Source organism: Cloeon dipterum, chromosome 4, assembly GCF_949628265.1.
Source record: "Cloeon dipterum chromosome 4, ieCloDipt1.1, whole genome shotgun sequence".
Classification (NCBI taxonomy): Eukaryota; Metazoa; Arthropoda; class Insecta; order Ephemeroptera; family Baetidae; genus Cloeon; species Cloeon dipterum.
The window spans coordinates 18,807,354-18,828,470 of NC_088789.1; the positions used below are offsets into that span (position 1 = coordinate 18,807,354).

The following is a 21,117-nucleotide window of genomic DNA, read 5'->3' on the forward strand; positions in this document are numbered from 1 at the left end:
GTTTTTAAATTACGAGGAAAAATATTGGAATATTATCAATAAAGGAATAAAATATAATATACATACAGCAAATTTCATTTAGCATAAAATTGCGTCGTATTTAAATTATTTATAATATTGAGTTATATAACCGTTTTTTATAAATCAATAGAACCTTAACAATTTAATATTTTATGGTGTAGTAAGGGTGCGTGACTTAAATATTTTTATCTGCGTCTTCTAATGAATGAAATCGATGAAAAATAAATAAAACCCTTCACTTAATCCATTTTAATCTGAAATACATATTTCAGATTGAAGACCAATATATTTATTGAATGTTTTAAGAGTCCATATTTTGTAAAAAATACAAATTTTAGCCAATAATTATAAGTTAGTCTACAATAGGCTAGAGAGAAATTACTAGCTCAAAAAATTTTTAACACATTTTGAGTATTAGTGGAACTGCTTCCATTTTTCACTTTTAAATAGCACTTTCAGGTGTGATGCGCGATGCGCAACAAGACAAGTATCAGGTAAATTATTGCTCTTGTGTGCGTTAACTAGACATTTTAGCTTGCAGCATTTGTGACAATAAATAAAACACTTGTGCCGTGAACACGTTCTCACAGATAAATAAAATGAAGCAACAAATCAAACAATAATTCTCAAGTCGCGTTTGTCTGCATTTGCTTAGACAGCTTTTTGATGAAATCCTCAATGTTCTGTGCATCAACAAGCCCGATAAACTTATCGACGACAAGTCCAGAGCGGACCGCAATCACAGCAGGCACTGCTTTCACTTCGAATGCTTGAACGAGTTCAGGACAACTCTCGACATCAATTATAGCCAGGTCGATGCCAGGCAAAGGCACAACCAGCTCCTCCAGCTTCGGGGTGAGCAGCTTGCAAGGATCGCACCACTCAGCATGGAAGTTGACAATCACAGGCACGTCATTATTCAGCACCTTCGACCAAATTTAACTAAATAAATCACTGAAAATTAATTGATTAAATGAAATACTATACCTTTTCCATGAAGGTTTCACTGTCACTTACAGTGAACACATTTCGAAGCCTCTGCAATGATGTCGTAAACGCCCTTGAGGCGGCTAACTGTAGGAATTTGGCCATTTTCTGTTTTTAAAGTGCTTTAGTCAGTCTTGACCGCTTGTCGTTCGAGAGGTTTAGCAAACTGAGGCTCCATCAGGTGTGAATACACAAAGTTAACGCAGCCTCCAGCTACAGAGAGCAGGAGGAAAACCAACAAGAGGATGCGCCAAATGAAGAAATGGTCGTAAACCTGCAATCAATCGATATCAAAATCATTAACTCGTATTCTTTAAGGACTTTAAATTTTTTGTCGCTAAAAATGAAGGAAGAGAAATATAATAAAGGAAGAAGGAAGAAAAGTATCATATTTATACATGCCAGTTTCTACAAAAAAGTGTTCAGAAATAAATAGCAGATAGGACGAGCGAGACGAAATGAAAATCAAGGCTAAATTAATTCAGTTAATTAACACCCGCAAAAACAACCTTTGGTGTCCACGAAGGTTTGGTCTCGGTGTCTTCGGGCGAATCAATGGGCAAAACGAGCAGGACAGTGGTTAACAAGACCGCAGCAAGAATGGCTACAAAGCCAGCGTTTCTCTGGGCCCGTAGTGAGACGATGCAAAGCAGAAAAGCGGATACCCACAGCGCAATCAGCACAAAAAGCCCGACCCCGACTCCAAACACTAAAGCGCTCATTTCTCAGCACCACAAGCAGCTAGGTTTTGTTGCCCTAAAAAGCAACAATTTGAGAAATTTGATTGTTTAGAATAAATATTTATATTAAAAACAGAATTTTTAGGAAGGAACCAAAAATCCTTTCCTCACCTCGCTCTCTTGCTTTAAGAAATTTTATGTCGCCTTATCAAAAATTTCACCAGATTTTGCAGCTGTTTAGCTGTTCGCAGTGTAGGAATTTGTTGACATGCTTGACCTTTTCCGGGTGTCAGTCCTGCCACACTTAGATAAATCAAAGAAACCAGGAAAAATAAGGTAACGCTAACACAATTCCATTCAATTTCAAAACAAATTATTACCATAATATTCAATTAAAAAAATATATATGGAAACTAATAAACAAATCAGAATAATACTTTTTCTTTTTTCATTGAAAAGGAGTAATGTTTGCAACAGTGGGGAAAAGTAAGACAGGCCTCTCCCCTCTCCTTTCATAATCAATCGTGAATCGTGATCTTCTGTTCTGTCAAGTCACATGAAAACGAAAACAACTCGGCCTTAGCGCTTTGAAAATGTCAGGTTGCTTCGATAACTTTAATTTTCCAGCCTGCGAGTGGTTTGAGGGCGGTGACAGGAAAAATGCCTTTGCTTCCATAATATCAGGAATCCTGGTAAGATACTTCATATAACCGGAATTTGTTGATTTTCGTGCTTCAAGCTAAAGCAAGATTTATGGACCCTATTACTAATTAGCTTGTTTTAAAAGGCTTCCCTCGTTACGTGCGGAACATTTTCTCTCTCCTGCTCCATAGATTTGGTGTGTAACCATCTTATTTACATATTGTTCCAGTTTTTCTCTGGATGGTGGATAATCATTGACGTAGCAGCAGCTTACCCTGACTCCGAAACGTTCAACCATGCCTACCATGTCTGTGGTGTCGTTGGAACGATTTCTCTCTTTATGTAAGGCACTAAATTATATAATGTAAACAGCTTTTTACTATCTACTCATATTATTCACATCACGGAGAAAATCAAACTCAATGCTATCTGAGTACAAGCCTTTTCAATATTATAATATAAACGAAACTAATTTAAATTTCATAATGTATTATCTATTCTGATGAAAATATAAAGAAATGAGTTCAATGTACATATTTTTACTTTCATAAATAATGGAAGAGCTTTTAATGGAATAATAACTTTATGCATTAATGAAAATATTATTGAGCTATATGAATTAGAAGGACTCTGATATGAATAGGGCTGCCAACCTCCGAGTTTGGGACTGCTTGAACCGGAGTGTCAGTGTTTTTTGAAAATTTAGCACAGGAGGTTTAAGGATCTCCGTTTTTCGGTCCCAAAATTTAACATAGGCTTATGGGAAATCGCCGGTTTTTAGTTTTTTGGTTGTCTGGTAACCCTACTTATGAAATCCATGACCATTTCAGGATCAACATCGTCTCCAACGCCCAAGTTCGTGGTGATGCATACACGAATGGCTGCATGGGTCCCCGCGGAGCTCGAGTCTGGCTTTTCATTGGTTTTGTGCTTGGATTTGTCTCGGTGTTCGCTGCCTGCTGGATCCTTTTCGCTGACTTTGTTCCTGATAGTATATTTTATTATAACTGCTAAAGATCTCTCATCTAAATGACCATTCCACAGGCAAGAAGTCAACATATCCTGGCGTGGGACTGTTCTTGCAGAACATTTTTATTTTTGTGGCATCGCTTCTTTTCAAATTCGGCAGATCTGAAGACATGTGGGGATAGGTGCGCTGTATTATCTTTTTTAAGAATTTCTCTCTGTAGACTTAAGTATGAATCACTGATATAATTTGTAATGTTCTCATGTCTGCTCTGTATAATTGTGGTCTCATTCACTAATAAATCGCATACTTTCGTTGCTAACTTTATTTTTATTGTTTTTTCGTTCAATGATGATTTACAAGTCGTGATAATCTGATGAAGAAATGTGTATTACTTCCCAACTGCTTATCATAGATTATTCCAAAGATCAGTCTTCGATTGCTATTTTATAAAAATATTAAATTTGGAATGGGTAATGATGAATGGAGGGCGAAGTTTAACATCTGGTTAAAGCGCTAATAGCTACTTTCATCATTCACTTAAATTTTGCCTGTAGTAATAAAATCCTCGCGGTCTGCTGATCGCAGCAAGTTACAAAAATATTAGTAAAAACAAATGGCATGAAGAATCCAGTGGTCAGTAAAACAAGATCTTAAAACCAATGGTCCAAAACTCCTTCAATAAAGCAAGCGTAGACGATAGGTAGTAAAAGAGTTCTAGCATTGTTCAGATTGCAGCTCAGAGAGCAAATTTTGATCCACCTTTGATTAAGGAGGGTTGAGCGACCACTCAAAGAAGTACAAAATGATTCAAGTTGAAAATAAGGTCTACTATATTATAATTGTAGGTAATGCACTTGTGAATTTTAGTTCATGTAAATTGGCCACACGTACAGAGTATTTCCGTTGTCTCCGCGCACCGTTTCCAAGGGATCTCTTGTGTACTGGATTCCGTTCTCGTGCCCCTCGGCGCCGATCGCCTGCTCTGAAGACAACGGCTCGGCCGAGTCTTCTCCGGCTGCCTCCTCCGAGACAGGAATCGACATGTTGAGATTTATTGGCTGACTCAGGCTTTCTTCGGTGATCACCACCGAGCCATCAGGCAGCGTCACCTCCTCTCCGGTCAGTTCCGTGTGGGTCACTCCCACCTCCACGGTCGACTCTTGCGAAGACTGGCCGTCGCTTGGCGTGGGCACTGCAGTGGTAGTCACGGTACCAGAGCTCTCACCTCGTTCACGGTTGTGCGTGTTCAGGTGCCTCTTCATGTCAGAGCGCACTCGGAAGGGTTTGCCGCAAATTTCACAGGGATGCGGCTTTTCACCTGAAATCCAATCGTAGGTTGTAGCAATTCTTTGAACAGTTAGAGAGGAGGTGAGGCACTTGAGGCAGGAGAAATGATTAAAGAAAGACTTTAATTTCTCAAGCAGGCGCCAAAGAGCTCTACAGATACAGAACAAATTATTTTTTTTTAAAACCACTCCAAACTCAAAGTTATAGTTCATTAAAATCTAAATTATCATTGGACATGTATTCATTAAAACTGACACATTATGGGACATTGGTGGATAAACAAAATAACGAAAATAACTATTCAATCAGGTAAGAAAATCGCACTGTGGCGGCCACCATTAATGCTTCACCACTTACAGGGAAACTCTTAAGATTTGAAATTTAACTGGCGAAAATATAAACATTAAGTAGTACCCAATAAGTCAAGATACATCCCCATAGGTAATGTTTTTATTCAACAGAGTTCAAAATGTTGTGGAGCTCCTTAAAGGATTTCACATGAGAAAGCCAGTTTTCATTTAATAGTGACAATGTTTTATAGATAGACTCTATTTGACAAGACAAATAAATCCATGGTCATTTTAGATTTTTCGGAAAAGTCCCCAATTTTGGAAAATGACATATTTTGTCATTTAATTTATTATGCATGCCATTTTCATAGTTAATTTAATTAATTGCATATCATTTTCTATTATTAATACTTAGTATCAATAAACGTAAAGCAGCTGGACCAAAAATTCATATTTAATATCAAAAAACCAGTAAAACTGCCTTTAAACTAAGGTTATGACGTAATTATGTATAATTAATTTCTAAGTTAGGGAGAGTTATAGAAGGTTCACAGTTAAGCAAAGGAGACTTCATTATTTACCTGTGTGGATTCGGCGGTGGTTCTGCAAATAGCTAGAGGCACGGAAGGTTTTGCCACAGAACTCGCACTTGTAGTTCTTCTCACCGGTGTGGATGCGTCTGTGCACGATGAGACTGTACTTGCGGGCGAAGTCCTTGCCGCAGTACTCGCACTGGTACTGCTTTTCCTCTGTGTGAATCGAGATGCAGTGGTATTTGAGATCGCCCCACTGCCTGAAGTGCCTGCCACACAGCTCACATTTGTAGGGTTTATCGCCCGAGTGCAATCGCATATGCACCTTCAAAGCACTGGCCGCGAAGAAGCTTTTGCCACAAACCTGTTAAGCACAAATCTTGATTAAAATTTGATTGGCCTCATATCAATCAAATTTTTTTTAATTTGATGACTGGGAGTTTCAGGATTGATTAGTGTTACTTAAATGTTTTCTGTATTCAAAAACTAAAATTTTAGAACCTACAATCTCTAAAGTAAACATCAAGTTAATATTGTTTAAGTTGACTTTTAATTTGAATTAAGGTGTTTTACCTCGCACTGATGAGGCCGCTCTCCAGTGTGGCTTTTTAAGTGGTAGACAAGCGAGTTTCTATGGTTGAAGACGCGTCCGCAGTGTGGGCAAGTGAGCTGTTCACTTTTCTTATTCGCAGCTGCAACCGCAGTCGCTCCAGTCTCCTCCTTCTTGATACGCAACTTCCGCTTAGCATCTGTGTGCATTTCTCGGATGTGTTCCAAGAGTTGCATCTTCAGGGGGAACCCAGTTTCACAGTGGTCACACACGTGGTAGGAGCCCTGTGCAGGAATTTCTTCCTGCGCGGCCAGCTCCTGCATGGTCATAGACGCGATCATTTGCTCATCATCAGCAGGACTGACTGGCACAATCACAGTGTTCTCTCGCATCTCTGCCACGTGTTCGTCAGGTATGGCAGCAGTCATCGGGGTGAGTTCTGCGCTTGTGGACCATTCTTTCTTCTCTATTTCTTCGACAGGGACAGGCATCAATCCGTCGCTGATGAATACGGAATCATTCAAAACGACATGATTCGGAGGGGGCTGGAACCAAAAGGGGAAAAATTGAGCCACTGACTAAATTCTTCTGCTAATTAAAATAAACAATGTTCATTTGAGATATTTTAGTAATTAGACATAATTATTTTAGGTGTCTCATGTAAGCCTAAAGGTATAAATTTCCAGGAAAAGAATTACGTTTGGTTCAAGCAGTGTTGGGAGAAAATCCTGTCATTTTTTATATATTTTCAATACCAATTTAGGAAGGGGGGGTTTAAGAAAGTGGTTTATTTTAAAAAAGGGAAATCTTTTTTTTTTGTTTTCCATCAAATTCAAAAAATGACATCAGGCGAGCTTTAGATCAAGGAAAATAAAAAATATAATTCCTACCGGTGGGTGAGCTGCGAGCATGTGGGCCTCAAGCGTTTTCTGTCGCCTGAAAACCTTATTGCACTGCACACATGGAAGGGGTGGTGGCAGGGAAGCAGGGGGCTCCTGCACAATCACGGAGGTGTGCACCAATTTTGCGTCTTCCTGTTCCAATCCGGAGTTATCCTGGGTCGGCTGCAGTTCTATGTGCTCCAAGTCGCTTTTCACTGGTTCGTAGTGCGACTTCAAGTGCTCAAAGAACGTGATCTGCGAGGGAAGACTCTTTTTGCATATCTCGCAGTTGAAAAGGAGCGGTTTTTTGTTGTGGTGCTGCTTGTGTGCAGTTAGCTCAGCTTGCGTCTGGAATGTTTCATTGCATTTGGTGCACTTCAGATTCTTCTCGACCGACTTGACGTTTTTCAGCTTTTTTGGTATACGTTTCTTGTGCGGAAGACTTCGTTTTGACGATCTGAAGGGCGTAATTACAGTCAATAATTAACCTAATCTACTCTTAAACCTACCTAGATCCCTTTCCTGCCTCATAATCTGAATCCGCTGGGTCCTCTCCACTTTCAAAGTCATCTTCCTCCTCGTTTTTCACAGTGGCTCCCACCTCCAAATGGGGTTGCTGCATGTGCTGCTGGACAATATCACGTCTGGATTCATTGCTGGGAGCCATCAGTGTGCGTCTGAGTATGATTGAACCTTGGTTCATGGGTTTTAAATGCTGCGCCTGGTGTATTTCCTCGACTCTTGCTTGAGTCAACTCCACCAATTCCTGCTCGTGCGGTATAAGTCGAACCTAAAAATAAGTAAAATAGATTAATCCTATTATTCCTTGTTCCAAGAGGTTTTAGTTTTTAAATTATTCCCTAAGTTTTGTTTATGTTTTATAACGTGTTTTTAGTACTACGTAGTACTTACGACATGATACCAATTAAAAAATGAATTTACAATCAGTAAATCAAAAGAAATGATAGTATTTTAACTGTTTGTCTTGATTTTTCACTGGGTTCCATTTTTGTAGACAATTCAGAGTTGTGAAATTATTATCTTTCTAGTTTCTAGAGCTTTCTAGCTCAAGATTATTTTATTTTAACATATTTGTGAGCGGCTAAATTAGAAATTTAAATTAATTTGAAAGTGCTTCACATTACAATTTAATCAACATAATTTTTATGGCCTAACCGACACATTTACATATCTAGGAATGGATTTAAAGAAAACAGCCAAATAGAAGATTTGTCTATAATTCAAGCAATGCATTTTTCAGTAATTTGTCATTTATTGTAAAAAAATAAACATAAATAATTAAGTTGTAATTTTTTCAATAAAAAAGACCAGACAGACTATGTGAATCCTGCAAAAAAATTTAGCTTGAAGCGTAGCGTAACCAGGGTTTGCAAAAACCCACATATTGTTATGGAAATCCCCACTATATAGCCAAAATCTTTTTTTTGCGACTTTTTTGTAATTTTGTGCATTTGTTCCAAAACACAATAAATGCATATTTATTGAAGATAAAAAAGTCTCATGATGGATGACCAAAAATAGAGATTTTTACAGAATCAGTATAAAAGCCAATGATTTCTCCAAGAGACCAAAATTATTAACACATTTCCCAAAATATTTGAGGCGCGAAATGTGACCTTCATGTGGAGAATGAGGTTGTTTTTTCCAGCTGATTTTTAGCGCAAATAAGTGGCACATTTTAGCGCATTGCAAAATGGGCGAACCCTGAGTGTAGCTTTTTAAAATCAAGTGGTTGCTAAAAATTAATCATCTCAAATGAAAATATTAATAGAACAGATCAAAAGGATGCATTCAACAAGCAGAGAAACGGACTTATGACAAAATTTAATTGAAATATTTGATTTTACCGTACCCCTTTGGGTTCGTAGTGAGATCCATCGACTGGCTGCATGTAGTCGACAACCATATGCGAGTGCTCCACCTTTCCCAGGTGCTCATCAACAATTAAGGTGTCGGCCACATTCATGATCACATTCGCCTCGGCAGATGAGGCTGCCACCAAGGGTTCCAGGTTGAGTTTGTGCTTTGGCTGCTGACCGTACTGCACCTGCATTAGCATCTGAGCATCCCTGCGCTCCTCCTCAGTTATTTCCGTGGCCGGCATTAATTCCTGAAGAGATTTGACAGTGTAAACAGTGGGAGGCAACGTGGTTATGGTCTCACTTGTTCGTATTGGGCTGCAGGCAGTGCGTCAATGTACCTCTCGTCATGCATGAGGCTGCCTCTTAAGTGTTGGATGTTGTAGGCCTCTTTCATTCCGCCCTGGGGCAACACATGGAGAACCAAGCTTTGATGGTCTGCCTCCAGCTGTGCCACATGTGGCAGCATATCGCACGGCACAAGTTGTCCGTTGGCATTAAGTTTGACGACCTGTGAGAGTTATATCGATTTTAAAAATATGAATACTCATGATACAAAAAATAAAAAATAATACAAATTTAGTATCCATCAGGCAATTTTTTAAACACAAGTTAAAATTACTGTAGCTTTCAATTCGAGTCTTAGAAATAGTAAGATTAGAGTAAAATGCAATCATACTTGAGGCCCCCCTTCCGAATCTGGCCTTTCAAGAAGGTACTGCTGTCCCATCATAAGGGCGTGGGTTTCTTCTTGCCCAGCTTCATCGACAGCTTTCATTGAGTCTTTCTCAACGACAAGACCAAGGTCCAGCTTGCGGGCCTCCGTGCTGCTCATAGCAATGTTCTCCATCACGACGGTGGTCTCTTCGACAGGACGGTTCTCAGCAATGCCAACTGCGGGTTCACCCTTCTTGCTCCAACGCATCTCTTCATTCCATCATCTGTAAAAATAGTGACAGTAATAATACATACAACCTAAGGAGGACAAAATTTAAAAATCTATTTTATGCATTATTTTTAAGTAACATACTATAAATTCTTTTGGAAAATTTTGATTTTGAAAATAGATTTATTTGTAATTTTAAAAATAATTGAAACATTTTTTTAAAAATTAGTAAAAAGTGGCAGCGCATTATTAAAGCACTTGGCAATGGACATTATTAGGGCTTGGCGCTTTTTTGCAAAGCCTCAAGGACACCATTCCATTCACTAACGGCTGTCTGGCCATCAAGTTGAACAGCGGGGGTGTTTTGGTGCAAGGTGTCATGTCAGCTGCAGACTTTAAAGTCTAGAGCGACACTCAAGTTTTGGCCGACAGACAAAATAAAAGACGCCATGAACAAGCTGACATTTGACAGTCGGGTGTAAAAGCAAGGTCATTTGAAGCAAGCCACCATCTAGCATTGCTGATGCCATTGACGACCTGTCCAGAGCGCATCGAGTTACCTTTAGAACTGCATCAGCTCACATTTTCGACCGAAAATGCAAATCCGGTGTTGAAAAACATTAACGCTAGGAAATTGCACCTTTGCTTGTTTTTGAAACACCGCAGCAAAATATGACAACAATGCTTCCCAAGCGACCAATGCCACCATTAACCGGAAGCAAAGTTTCCCAGAGTCGCCGCTTGGAGCTCTTTAGTCTTAAAATTTCTTTCAAAAATCCCCGGCAAAAGCGTATTGCTAGACAAGTACAAATAATATTATAAGTCACTACACATACTCATGAAGACAATAGCAAAAAAGAGGTAAAAGGCACTGTAAGGAACGAAATCAATATTATGAGTTAAGAAACTCTACAATATTTATTACTATAACCGTGAGTAGCATCAGTAGCATATTTTCATTATGCTATTAATTATTAATCTGTGTTAGTAAAGAGTACATGAATATAATTAATATATAACGCCAATAAAAATTGCAAAATAAAATGCTTTTTAATTGCCAATTGTTTACATTACTTTTCATAATTTTCAATTTTGTTTCATGATTCAGAGTGAAAACAACGTTAATAATTTTTATTTTTGTTTAGTACGCACTTTCCTTGGAGTGATTTCGAATTGTTCAATCTCGTTTTAATATTGTTAATTTACATTTTTAAGCGATATTTTGTACTATATTCCATAATGACCTATAATGTTTGAGGGTAAAAAATACAACTTGTTTGGGAAGATAATTTCCACATTTATTGACACATGCGCGCAATGCTCATGAATATGTTAATTTGCATAAAATTTAACACGCCTCATTACTTTCCATGATGATTGCCACAGCTGCTAGCTGTTACAAAAATAATGGGGAGTAAGAAATGTCCAACCAAAATTTTAAATTCCACTGGGCAGTAAATATCTTCCTACTATACTCTCCAAAATGCAACAAATTGTTAATTCACGATTTCCGCACTGAAGGAAAACTATTTTGAAGTCTAACCTTATCACAGACACAAAAGATGATAATGAAATCCATAAATTTGAGTTAAGTGAGCACGAAATCATCACCATCTACAATATTCTGCGAACTGGCTGCGCGTCTGTGGGGCCATATTTGCTCGGCGATGAATTTTTGACGAGTAGATTCATCAGACATAAACATTGCTTGCCAGATGAACCTACTAATTTGGACTTGCCGGTAGCCAAGAATTTCTAAATGTCTCCTCCGTAGTACAGCAGGCCCATTGAGTTGCACAACGCCGTTGGTGAAATTAAAATCTCTATTAAGTACAATCGCAACCCTAATATAAAAAGAATTATTTTTTTGTCAATTGCATAAACACGCTTGAAATTACCTGCAGATATTTCTGTCAGAGAGATCTCTGTTTTCTTTCACATTGATGGGTCGTTCATTTTCGTCAAGAGCAACTTCAAAATCTAAAACATACATGTTAGGTGTAATGTGCATTAAAAACTAGTTTGCTTACCCAAATTGTAATAATATGATGAGAAAGTGCTTTGTTTCACAAAATCAGCTCCGCCAACAACATTTTTTATGGTATTGAACACTTCCTTGTGCAACGCTGAGTTGTTGGCTGAAAATAGTCATTTACTTCAAACTTCAGTCTTTTTGGAGATGAAATATATTTACCAAACGGAGTTATGTTTTCCTGGCAATACTTTTCGTGGAACCATGGGATATCGGCCTCAGGATAGTCCAAGCAGACAGCCCTGTTCAGCTCCATCATGGCCTGCCTCACTCGTAAAGGATAGACGGCCTAATAAAGGAAATGAAATCGAATTTTCATTAGACTATAAAGATATTTTGCTGTGCATACTCAAACCGACCAATTTTTATATTCCGGTGTAGTCTTTGAATTTACGAAGTTGGCTGGGAGAATTGAAAAGACCTCAAAAAGATTTGATATTATTTTTTAAGAGCTGACAACCTCAAGACATGTTGCTCCATTTCTATTCTTTTTTTACATTTTCAACCAACACAATTTTTCAGAGAATAAAATTTTGGTCAACATTTAAAATTATGGAGTTATTTGCTCCTCAGTTAGCCATTCAAATCTTTAAAATCCCAGGATAAGAATTAGGGGAGTATTTAAAAATTTTCGAAATGTCAAAAATGTCCCAAGGTACGATTTTTCTCCTCAAACTTTTAGTGTGAACCAAATTTCACCTAACATTGAGCAAAAATTGTGCTTTTAAACCGTACTAGTTATTCAAATTTCGGTCATGTAGTTCTACTACCTAAAATGACAAAAACTTTCTACCAGTGAATGTGATTTACATAACAAAATAGCGTACACGTTTATGATAAATTCACCTAGATAAACACTTAAAGAGTCAATTACCCTTGAATAGCATGATTTCAACTCATGATCAACTCGTTCAAGGAAGTCTACGCTGAATATAAAGTGGATCAAATCCATTGGTACTTGGTGATAGAAGTCAAGCGCGATTGTTGCCATGAGCAAGGAGAGCACACTCATTTTGTCACAATCTCTGCAAAATTGCATGGTTAAATAACGCCCCAGGAAAATACAGCATAACTTTACCTTAGTATTATTTTACTGGCGCATTTTACGCTTTCTTCAGTTGATTGAGAGTGGTATCCGAGCATGTAGAGCATGTTCAGAAATCTCTCTATTGTAATACCCATGAGATCGTCATTGCGTCTGATGACAAATTCCTGCATCACGTCTACAGCCGATGGAACGAGTGTTTTGTTGTTGATATAAGAAGCAGATATATCTTTAAGCAAACGCCCCGAGAGCTCAAAAGGTGTGATCTTGGAGTAGTTCCTCAGCAGCTGTTCATACAAGTCAGTGCCAGGCGTCTGAAACAGACTTATTAAAACATCAATAAAAAAAGGGAAGGTTCATCATTACGCCTCTGATGTTCTGATAAGTTCTAAACAAGCTGTCATTTTGCGCCAGACTCAGATCTCCTGTGGAAAGGTGGTTTCTAATACTGCTGCTGATGACGGAGCTCAGCTTCACTATTTGGTCCAACATGACCGGGTTTTTGGGGCTGCCTTTGATGGTGGTTGCCATTTTGATGCCTCTTGAAATGTTGTGGCAGTCAACAATGGAAAACTGGTCTGCCATGTTCATAGTTCTGGTCATAACTTCAGCTGGAAGTTCATCTGGCGAGTAAGCGACCAAAAAGGCAACAGATCTAGACATAATGCTGGTAACAAATTGTATCGGCGTTTTCATCAAATCGTGGATCATGTCAGATGCGACTTTTTCAAATTTCTCATTCCTGGAACATACGATTGAAAAGGATGTTATAAATAAAATCAATGTTCCAAGTGGAGTAATAATTATACGCTTGGATTTCCAGACGTTTAACATAATGATGCACTTATGGTTAATTTTAGATGATGAGGTTTAGTCAGATTCAGGAAGCTCAGAAAAATATAGTGATCATCTAAATTTCCCAGCCTTAAAAATCACGACAATTAAAACAGTCATAAATTATTTAAGATCTTTTAGTTATTATTTAGAGCTATTATCAAAACAAACTCTGGCCAAATTTTATGAAAAAAATTAAATATTCCAAGTAGCGCTAACCTGTAAGTTCCACCCATGTTGTTATTGAAATGCATGTATTTAAAGACGATATTCAGCAGCAGGGAGGTGTCTTTGGGGAACTTTTTGAGATGCAACGCAACTCTGTTCCAATATAGGTCGCACAGCTCACGGTTGGGAGTTTTGATGAATCGGAGGAGCTTGAAGATGGGTGTGATGTTACTTGAGAATGAAGCAGATCTGACGTGATCCTCAATCAGCTTTTCCACAAAGCTGATTGATGGGTTAAGAGAGTTGGCGATTAAAGTGCCGTTGAAGAGGTCAATAGGAAGCGTCAGGGGCTCCATTTGTGAGAGGCAGCTGAGGACGTACTCATTTAATTCTTCAGCTATTTTTGTAGGCTGCATGAAATTTTCGGTGCACCTGTGAGAGGATTTGTCAAGAAAATAATTGATAAATAAATTGGAGATTTTACCGGATCAGACTGACAACGTCCCCAATCCTCAATTTTGAGATATTGCCTTCCAGAGTGAGCATGAGTGAGTTGATCAAGTCTGGCTCAGGGTTTAAGGCACGAGTGTAGTTGCTGAAATTCAGAATTTTCACAACTGCCTTTGGTGTGTGAGGGCCAAGGACGCCTTCTTCCAGAAGTTCTCTGGCTTTTGAAAAAAGTAACTTTAAAATCTTTGGAGTCATGAAGGGGTGGAGGTGCGACAAGGAGATAGTCACAAGCCGAAAATCTTCTGCTTCTTTGACATTCTAAAACAAAATTAAATTATTAAATTAAATATACAGAGCTGTCAATCTCAGATGGTCGACTGTTTTTTATATGCTTCAAATTTTCCTGGAACGAATCATGGAATTTCAATTACACTAAAAAACGTCTAAGTCCACAGGTATTTGAAAATAGTCAACACCATCTAGATTGGCTGAAGGAAAAGTGGATTAGTAGAACTTCACGGCAGGATTTTTTTTTTTAATAATTTAAGCCCCAAACCCTTGTGTAAAATTCAAAGCCCCTCATGTAAACAAATAGAGGTTGTTTCCATACCTGCAGTTTTTCAAGAACGATAGGAACAGCGGGTCTGCACCACTCAAGCGTTTTCATGTTATATCCAGTTTGGAGGGCCACCAAGAATCTTGAAAGGGCTGTTAGCGGAAATTGATCTATTTTTCCACTTGAGACCACAAGGAGTTTTTGCATGGTAGGGTGGGTCAACTGAACGCCCATTTTTCCAAGGTAAAGCAGCAGACAGGTCAAGGCGTCAGGCTTCAGATCTTCGCAATGGTCTGAAATCGACCTGAGGAGAGCGTTGAAGTCAGGATGCCCATTAACTGCTTTGATGTAAGACTTCAGCTCGGCGATGCTGTCAGCCTAGAGGGAAAATTAATTTAGAAGGTTCTCAAAAATTACTGAAAGAAATGAGCCAAACCAGAAATTCTTCAGTGCAGTACTGCAGGAAGAGCCTCTGCAGGTCCCACAGAACCATGACAGCCTGGCTGACCAAAATTGGATTCAATTCATCCTTGTGCTTGTGCATGAAGGCAAAAATGTCCTGCACGCTTTTAGCCTCATTGAGCTGCTTGAATAGGGGAAGCGTTTCATTAGGGTAGAGGAAGGCCCGGTACGTTTCTGACGAGAGCCCATCCTTCACGTCCAAGGCAGGCTCAAGGTCTTGGTCAGAATCACTAACTATTAACTCGTCAGAGGAAAAATTTCGGGAGCTGAGGTAGCTGAGTCTGTGTGGTTTGGTCACTCTCGTTAAAATTCGACTAGCATGGGCAACTCTTGCTCCTCGCACAGAAAATGTTGTTGGTTGGAAGATGAGCCGCGGCAGCTTCCAAAAAATTTGCTGACCTCGATGAAACTGTAAATTTTAAGAACAAATTAATTTCTTCCCTTTTCTGGTTAATACATTTAATGAAGTTGATCATGAAAGTGGAATTAAAATAATTGCGTTATGTAACATGCAAGAGTTATTAATATGTATAAAATAACACGAGAGGAAATATTATTTTAAAGATAAAAGTTTCACTTGCCATTTTGAAACGAATCTTTCCCTGTCTGCTTTGTTAGCCCATTATTCTCGTTTCGCTTCTAACTTTCGAAAATCAGGATTTCAGTGCCTCACTCAGCCTGTGTCCACACTTATCCACTTCACTCCGCTTTCCGCTTCTCGCACAAACATGTGCGAGTAAAACAAATGGGCGGGGCAACACAATACACTGGTGGGGTGGCTCAGCAGGGTTTAAATAAGGAGTGAAAAGCATGCGAGTATAGCCAGCAGGAAAGTGAGCCTCCAGCCTGCAGAGCACCGTTTCACAAAAACTTTTAAAATAGGGAAATTTATATATTTTTCATCGGTTGTCCTCTATTGCTATGTGCGACAAATGATTAGTTTTCATTTATTGTCTGCTTCAACATAATTATTTTAGTGAGTTTTCATTGTGGTTATAGCAATTACCTATATCAGTAACTAATATCAATTTTCAGACAGCGAGATAAATAAAACTACTGCTTTAAATAAGTAAAAAATATGTATTTATTTCCCACTGGGGTTATTTATTTATTCTCCTTAAGGGCTAATAATATGTGGTTCCTCGGCGAAAATTGTGGATCAAATGCTGGGATCAGCATTGAAGGCAAGCCTATAAAAATCGTAACCATTATTGTAATTTAAAACCTTGATGTTTTTGCAGATATCAAAATACCATTTTCTTCCATGAAAAGCAATCTGTCCAGCAGAATTGCCGATTCCACCAGGGGAGCAAGCAGCAGTCTCAGGGAGTAGAACACAACTACATTTTTCCATTGTAAAAGGCGCCTTTCAACGTCATCAGACAGTAAATCATGAGCTGGTAAAGAGATGGCCAATTTTTCCACAGCTTCGACAGCATATCTGCGGATAAACTCATTACATAAAATCTCTATGGCATAGTTTTTATTTCACTTTTCAAAACTCAGGTCTTGGGTATGCTTGATGCTTTTCAGTCCAGAATGCTTCAGGTGAGGCCAGTGCCTGATTAATATGCACTCAAGGGTAGATCTGTAGCAATGAATCTAAAAATATCAACTTTTGAAAAAAACCATCACTAGAATTGAAAACAACATCAACCTTTAAATCATCCACACAGCCTTTTTTCAGTCTGTCACAGTACATCTCCAAAGCATGACAAGACACTTCACGAGCTTCATAACTCAAATTCTTAGTGTCAATTTCACCAGTAACAAAGCAGCTCATTGGATAGCCTTGGATGCAACCAGAGCTGAAAATATCATTAATGACACTATATTTAAACTGAATGAAACGCATTCATACCTCTCTTCCGTTAGCTTCATGTAGCAACAGCCAACAACGTTGATAAACACCGCATTTGGACAGTCGACAAGCAGCCTCATCAAAGTCGGGCCCAGGTCCCCGCAAGGATGCAAGCCCACCAGGCCAAATTCTAATTCTTCTTTGAACTGCAACCCAAAGGCATCTAGCAGAATCTAAAATTACAAGAGCTGTGCGATTAAAATGGAAAACGTAATTCCAAGCTGTGCATGTGATTCCGGCTGGACATGAAAAATTTTATCAAAACAGGTGGAACTAGACAAAACTGGATTTCTATGTGTTAAGATTTCTCGAAAATAGATAAGCTATTCCACATGCGATTCAGGAGCAATTAAAGTTTTTTATGTTTTTTAAAACAGTGGTTGCAGTTTTGTCCATCCAGCTTTATAGTAGAGATAGGAAAGGTTCTCGACATTTAAAAATAGGTTTATATCCCAACTTAATGGACCAAAGCTAAAGATTTTTTAAGATTAAACTAAGAACATTTTTTCTTAAAACTATGCAATTTTGGATTTGCTTTCCTGGAACCAAACAGAACCAGAAAAATCTCTTCCTGAGCTCTTGAATCAAAACTACATAAAAATCTTACTTTGATCAGTTCATTTTGATCCAACGCCGTATTAATGCTTTTATTGATGTGTACAGGAGGGACAATGTTTCTTCCTGATTTTTCAAATAACTTCCTCAACTGCTCGTCAATTTTCCTATCAAAACATAATAAGTAAAAAGATATTGCAAGTAGAGCTTTACATACTTGGCTTTTTCTGTGAGGCAAATCTGCTCTTCGAGACAGCAGACTTGAAGGCCGTAATGGAAGGCGAGAATGCGTCCTAAATGACCCAGGCCAGAGCCAATGTCCACGACAAATTTGCAGCCGAGTCTCTTGGCACAATTAGCTGTGACCTGAGCAATAAGCTAGAGATTTCCTTCATTATTTAAAAACCAATTAAATACTTTTGCCATAACTTCTATCTCGTGGAATTTTTTGGGCTTAATGTGTTTGGAAAATAATTTGCGGTTTAGTTCTCCTCTGCCCAGGTCGCAATTGAGGAAATTCCTGTGCCTGCAGTCTTTGCTGAAGCCAAGGGCCTGATCTCGCCAATGTTCTTGTGCCGGCTGTCGCTCTATTGAATGAAATCGGACTGCACATCTCAGTGCCAACAATGACAGGGGCCAAACTTTCTTGTACCTAAATAGAGATGCGCATAAATTTTTTCTATGCTGCTTAAATTAACTAAAATTATACTCATAAAGCTCAGGGTATAAAATCCAGGAGCCAAGCTCCTCAGGCGTCAAAGTTCCTAAAACATCTCTCCATTTTTTCGGCAGTGTTTCCCAATGATTGTCGACAAAGAAATCCTGAAATGAAAGGCTCATTCAGTTTGACTCAATTTTATAATTATGCACGGTTTGTTTCAACGTACGTACCAGCATGTAAGCCCGCAGAAGCTTTTCATGGTCTTTGCAGGCTGTCAGCAGTTTGTTTAAATTTTCTTTGATCCTTTCTTTATCACACTCACAACAGTAGCTCATTTTTCTGATTTCCTACGTTGGCGTTAAAAAAATGCACGCACAAAAGCCGCAAAAAGATCAAAGTAAAATGAAAATAAAGAAACCGCTGCGCCGACAAAACAGCACGGTGCACATGTTCGTATGTTGTGTTTACAAATTACACATGATCAGATCAGAGCCACTCGCAAAACTCCCTCCCGGGTTCGATGACAGCGCCACGTTGAAGCAAAAGGCTTCAGAACGCGCGTAATGCCAACAAGATTAAATAATTGAGCCTGCATGGAATCACCATAATATTCCACTGTAAAATTAAAAAATAACAAACAAAAGCAACTGCGTTTATATACTACATTACTTTTCTGGACAATAAACGATAATTTAATGGAATTAGTGTGATAAGAATGCAAGGAATAGGAAAGTGTGGAAGGTATGCAATCAACTTCACTCGTCTACCACGCGGGATGCCTAACCTTCAATTTTTTATATTTTTAGGAAATTATTTTTCATTGCCTCTAGCTGCTATTATGTAATATTGAAATACCGTCTTGAGTGCTTTGATTTTTGAACGAAAATTGTTCCTTTTTAAATGTGTTTTTTTAATTCTTAATAGTGCTCGGATCTCTCCATTTAATCTCAATATTATCAAAACTATAAAGTTGAGAATTTTAGCAACGCCGATTTGAATATTTTTTATCAAGACGGTGCATTAATAAGGCGGATAATGGCGGTGCGCAAAGGCAGCTATAGCGTCCACTTAATTCTGCGGAGGGAAGGAGAGGTCGTGGCCGGCGAGTTAGTCGGTGGCCTAGTGGGTGATTGATGGTGCCGGCCCGGCCGCGGGTTGGTGCTCCGCCGCCGCGCTCCCCTCAGCAGTCGGACGACATTTCAATAACAACACCATAATTAACGAGCGCAGCCGATACCACGACGACGACGACGATGCGAGTGAGCCAGCCGAGTGATGTGAGCGCATCGAGCGTCGGTCGAAACTTTGTATGCTGTTGTTGTCTCTCCAGAAGAGCGAGACACACGCCGCCGTCGCAGCACCGCAGCCAACCAGCCAGCCAGAGCGACCGCGACAGGAAATAAATTTTAAAATACACGCATCCCTTTTTATTTTGGGAGCCGCGGCACTTCTCGCAGAGAGAGCCAGGCAGGCGCTCTGAAATTATTTTATCCCGGTTTGGAGCGTGCGCAAGCGAGGGGGCGGCTCGCCGCGGACATTGGAATAAAAAAGGTCATCTGAGGTTATTCCATTCGCCGCAAATAATATGGATATATAATATGTGTAGATGTAGAGCTGTGATATTTTTTATAAAAAAAAAAACAAGAATTAAAGATGTTCGTTTTGAAGTTTAAAGCATTATAACTAGTTAGTTTTGGACAAATTCCATAGTACAGATTTCAGGTTGTATATTTCAGCACAATTCACAAGAATTTTTTTCGACGGAGAAAGAAATACACCGGTGCAGGTTAATTTAAGAAACACTTAGTGGAAAATTAATTCTAGACGAATAGCAAAAATATAGCGCAAATTCTGTGATGAAAATCAAATCAAGTCTTTCTTAAACTTAACGACTGATCCTCTTCGTGTATGATGCTTTATTTGTCTCAAAATATGTTTATCCAATGGGAAGATGTCTCAGGCACTCTACCTAAAATCCTTTAGCAGTTAGCAGCCATCAGAAACATCAGGGAAGTTTTCTTTCATAAATTCTTATGTTAGAAAAAGCAGTTTCCCTTTCTTTAAATTAAAAGAACTTGTTTCAGTTTTTGAGGCATTTTAATAGCTCTTATCAAATCATTAAATGTCTAAAAACATAAAATATACGATCCTGAGCATTAGGAAATAAATTACAGCAACCCGAAAATTCAATATAGACGGTTTTTGTAATTTTAGACAATTTAAAAATTGGTTCAAGTAATGGCCTAAAATTGCACAAATCGAGCTAACTTGATAGTCCCGCAATGATTTGAGACTCAGAAAAAACTCACAGCCCTAAATGTGTATTTCTAGCTGCAAACACGCGAGTTCAATGATTCATCTCTTGCAATTGGCGTGCACCGAGAGTCAATGACCTAATACGCTCATACACGGTTTATTTTCTAACGTGTTTGCATCGGCACGAGACGGAGTGAAAAAATTATTTGCGTCCTCAAATAGGTTTTGCCGCCTTGTTGCAATATGTCCTAATTGTGAGCATCCGTCGGCGGCGGCAGTGGCGGGTCAACGGTATACGAGGGAAATTTTACTCCGACACTGAAGAAGAATAAAGTTACTCGTGCGCGAACAGAGAGACAACAAACGCTTTCAAAATATATCGTATATTAGCTTGGAATGTTAAATAATGAGAGACGCGTGCTGGAATAAACGGCTCGTTTGAAGCGAAAACCATAAACAGCAAGAAGAAAGTGTGCGGGATATTCTCGGCAATCGGTTACAAAACGCTCAATTATCTGAACTCTACACATTGTTTAAATTGAAAAGTGACGAGAAAACAAACAAAAGTGACGTCGGCATCCCTGGCCACACACAAAGTCACGCCGCCGGCGCTGCGGAACTGATTGCAGC

The 21,117-nt window shown here is 38.8% G+C and overlaps 5 protein-coding genes across 10 annotated transcripts; 1 reads left to right on the top strand and 4 right to left on the bottom strand.

The window, feature by feature from the left end:
- Window positions 1-260: 260 nt before the first annotated feature.
- LOC135942093 (thioredoxin, mitochondrial) lies at window positions 261-1,987 on the bottom strand. Of its 3 annotated transcripts, XM_065488033.1 has the most exons (4): window positions 1,893-1,913; window positions 1,518-1,764; window positions 1,009-1,282; window positions 261-947 (listed from the first exon to the last, which is right to left on the bottom strand). In XM_065488033.1, the coding sequence occupies exons 3-4, from the start codon at window positions 1,111-1,113 to the stop codon at window positions 648-650; spliced, it is 405 nt and encodes a 134-aa protein (XP_065344105.1). In that variant the 5' UTR covers window positions 1,114-1,282; window positions 1,518-1,764; window positions 1,893-1,913; the 3' UTR covers window positions 261-647. The 3 variants fall into 3 exon arrangements, with proteins under 3 accessions (XP_065344105.1, XP_065344106.1, XP_065344107.1); XM_065488034.1 differs by lacking the exon at window positions 1,518-1,764 and having other exon boundaries at window positions 1,860-1,987; XM_065488035.1 differs by lacking the exon at window positions 1,518-1,764 and having other exon boundaries at window positions 1,893-1,959.
- Window positions 1,988-2,210: 223 nt separating this feature from the next.
- On the top strand, window positions 2,211-3,622 carry LOC135942092 (transmembrane protein 50B). The gene is made up of 4 exons (XM_065488032.1): window positions 2,211-2,380; window positions 2,560-2,672; window positions 3,161-3,321; window positions 3,375-3,622. Exons 1-4 carry the CDS (start codon window positions 2,282-2,284, stop codon window positions 3,479-3,481), a joined length of 480 nt encoding a protein of 159 aa, XP_065344104.1. The 5' UTR covers window positions 2,211-2,281; the 3' UTR covers window positions 3,482-3,622.
- On the bottom strand, window positions 3,608-10,333 carry LOC135942091 (zinc finger protein 431-like). 4 transcript variants are annotated; one of them, XM_065488027.1, is made up of 9 exons: window positions 10,168-10,333; window positions 9,401-9,662; window positions 9,026-9,232; window positions 8,715-8,972; window positions 7,351-7,631; window positions 6,851-7,298; window positions 5,984-6,505; window positions 5,459-5,774; window positions 3,608-4,618 (listed from the first exon to the last, which is right to left on the bottom strand). In XM_065488027.1, the coding sequence occupies exons 2-9, from the start codon at window positions 9,644-9,646 to the stop codon at window positions 4,164-4,166; spliced, it is 2,733 nt and encodes a 910-aa protein (XP_065344099.1). In that variant the 5' UTR covers window positions 9,647-9,662; window positions 10,168-10,333; the 3' UTR covers window positions 3,608-4,163. The 4 variants fall into 4 exon arrangements, with proteins under 4 accessions (XP_065344099.1, XP_065344101.1, XP_065344103.1 ...); XM_065488029.1 differs by having other exon boundaries at window positions 10,116-10,333; XM_065488031.1 differs by lacking the exon at window positions 10,168-10,333 and adding an exon at window positions 10,124-10,144.
- A 547-nt stretch (window positions 10,334-10,880) lies between these two features.
- LOC135942734 (FAST kinase domain-containing protein 1, mitochondrial) lies at window positions 10,881-15,877 on the bottom strand. The gene is made up of 12 exons (XM_065489012.1): window positions 15,736-15,877; window positions 15,129-15,563; window positions 14,747-15,070; window positions 14,171-14,454; window positions 13,738-14,118; window positions 13,051-13,426; window positions 12,718-12,998; window positions 12,514-12,664; window positions 11,802-11,928; window positions 11,638-11,745; window positions 11,506-11,587; window positions 10,881-11,451 (listed from the first exon to the last, which is right to left on the bottom strand). Exons 1-12 carry the CDS (start codon window positions 15,736-15,738, stop codon window positions 11,196-11,198), a joined length of 2,808 nt encoding a protein of 935 aa, XP_065345084.1. The 5' UTR covers window positions 15,739-15,877; the 3' UTR covers window positions 10,881-11,195.
- A 337-nt stretch (window positions 15,878-16,214) lies between these two features.
- Window positions 16,215-19,802, bottom strand: LOC135942735 (methyltransferase-like protein 25B). The gene is made up of 10 exons (XM_065489013.1): window positions 18,462-19,802; window positions 18,280-18,392; window positions 17,988-18,222; window positions 17,788-17,936; window positions 17,623-17,737; window positions 17,016-17,188; window positions 16,812-16,962; window positions 16,647-16,756; window positions 16,408-16,595; window positions 16,215-16,344 (listed from the first exon to the last, which is right to left on the bottom strand). The coding sequence occupies exons 1-10, from the start codon at window positions 18,564-18,566 to the stop codon at window positions 16,259-16,261; spliced, it is 1,425 nt and encodes a 474-aa protein (XP_065345085.1). The 5' UTR covers window positions 18,567-19,802; the 3' UTR covers window positions 16,215-16,258.
- Between the last annotated feature and the right edge of the window lie 1,315 nt (window positions 19,803-21,117).

Excerpts from the sequence above, each read along its gene's own strand:
- LOC135942735 (XM_065489013.1), bottom strand. The coding sequence starts at position 18,566 with ATGAGCTACTGTTGTGAGTGTGATAAAGAAAGGATCAAAGAAAATTTA. Across the intron at positions 16,963-17,015 it reads ATGAAGCTAACGGAAGAGAG|CTCTGGTTGCATCCAAGGCT; the intron begins GTATGAATGCGT and ends TGATATTTTCAG. Across the intron at positions 16,345-16,407 it reads GCTTTTCATGGAAGAAAATG|GCTTGCCTTCAATGCTGATC; the intron begins GTATTTTGATAT and ends CGATTTTTATAG.
- LOC135942092 (XM_065488032.1), top strand. The coding sequence starts at position 2,282 with ATGTCAGGTTGCTTCGATAACTTTAATTTTCCAGCCTGCGAGTGGTTT. Across the intron at positions 2,673-3,160 it reads GGAACGATTTCTCTCTTTAT|GATCAACATCGTCTCCAACG; the intron begins GTAAGGCACTAA and ends TGACCATTTCAG. Across the intron at positions 3,322-3,374 it reads CGCTGACTTTGTTCCTGATA|GCAAGAAGTCAACATATCCT; the intron begins GTATATTTTATT and ends ACCATTCCACAG.
- LOC135942734 (XM_065489012.1), bottom strand. Across the intron at positions 15,071-15,128 it reads ACTGCACTGAAGAATTTCTG|GCTGACAGCATCGCCGAGCT; the intron begins GTTTGGCTCATT and ends TTTTCCCTCTAG. Across the intron at positions 11,452-11,505 it reads TCTGACAGAAATATCTGCAG|GGTTGCGATTGTACTTAATA; the intron begins GTAATTTCAAGC and ends TTTTTATATTAG.
- LOC135942093 (XM_065488034.1), bottom strand. The coding sequence starts at position 1,113 with ATGGCCAAATTCCTACAGTTAGCCGCCTCAAGGGCGTTTACGACATCA. Across the intron at positions 948-1,008 it reads GTGAAACCTTCATGGAAAAG|GTGCTGAATAATGACGTGCC; the intron begins GTATAGTATTTC and ends ATTTGGTCGAAG.
- LOC135942091 (XM_065488027.1), bottom strand. The coding sequence starts at position 9,646 with ATGCGTTGGAGCAAGAAGGGTGAACCCGCAGTTGGCATTGCTGAGAAC. Across the intron at positions 9,233-9,400 it reads ATTCGGAAGGGGGGCCTCAA|GTCGTCAAACTTAATGCCAA; the intron begins GTATGATTGCAT and ends TAACTCTCACAG. Across the intron at positions 7,632-8,714 it reads CTCACTACGAACCCAAAGGG|GTTCGACTTATACCGCACGA; the intron begins GTACGGTAAAAT and ends ACTTATTTTTAG.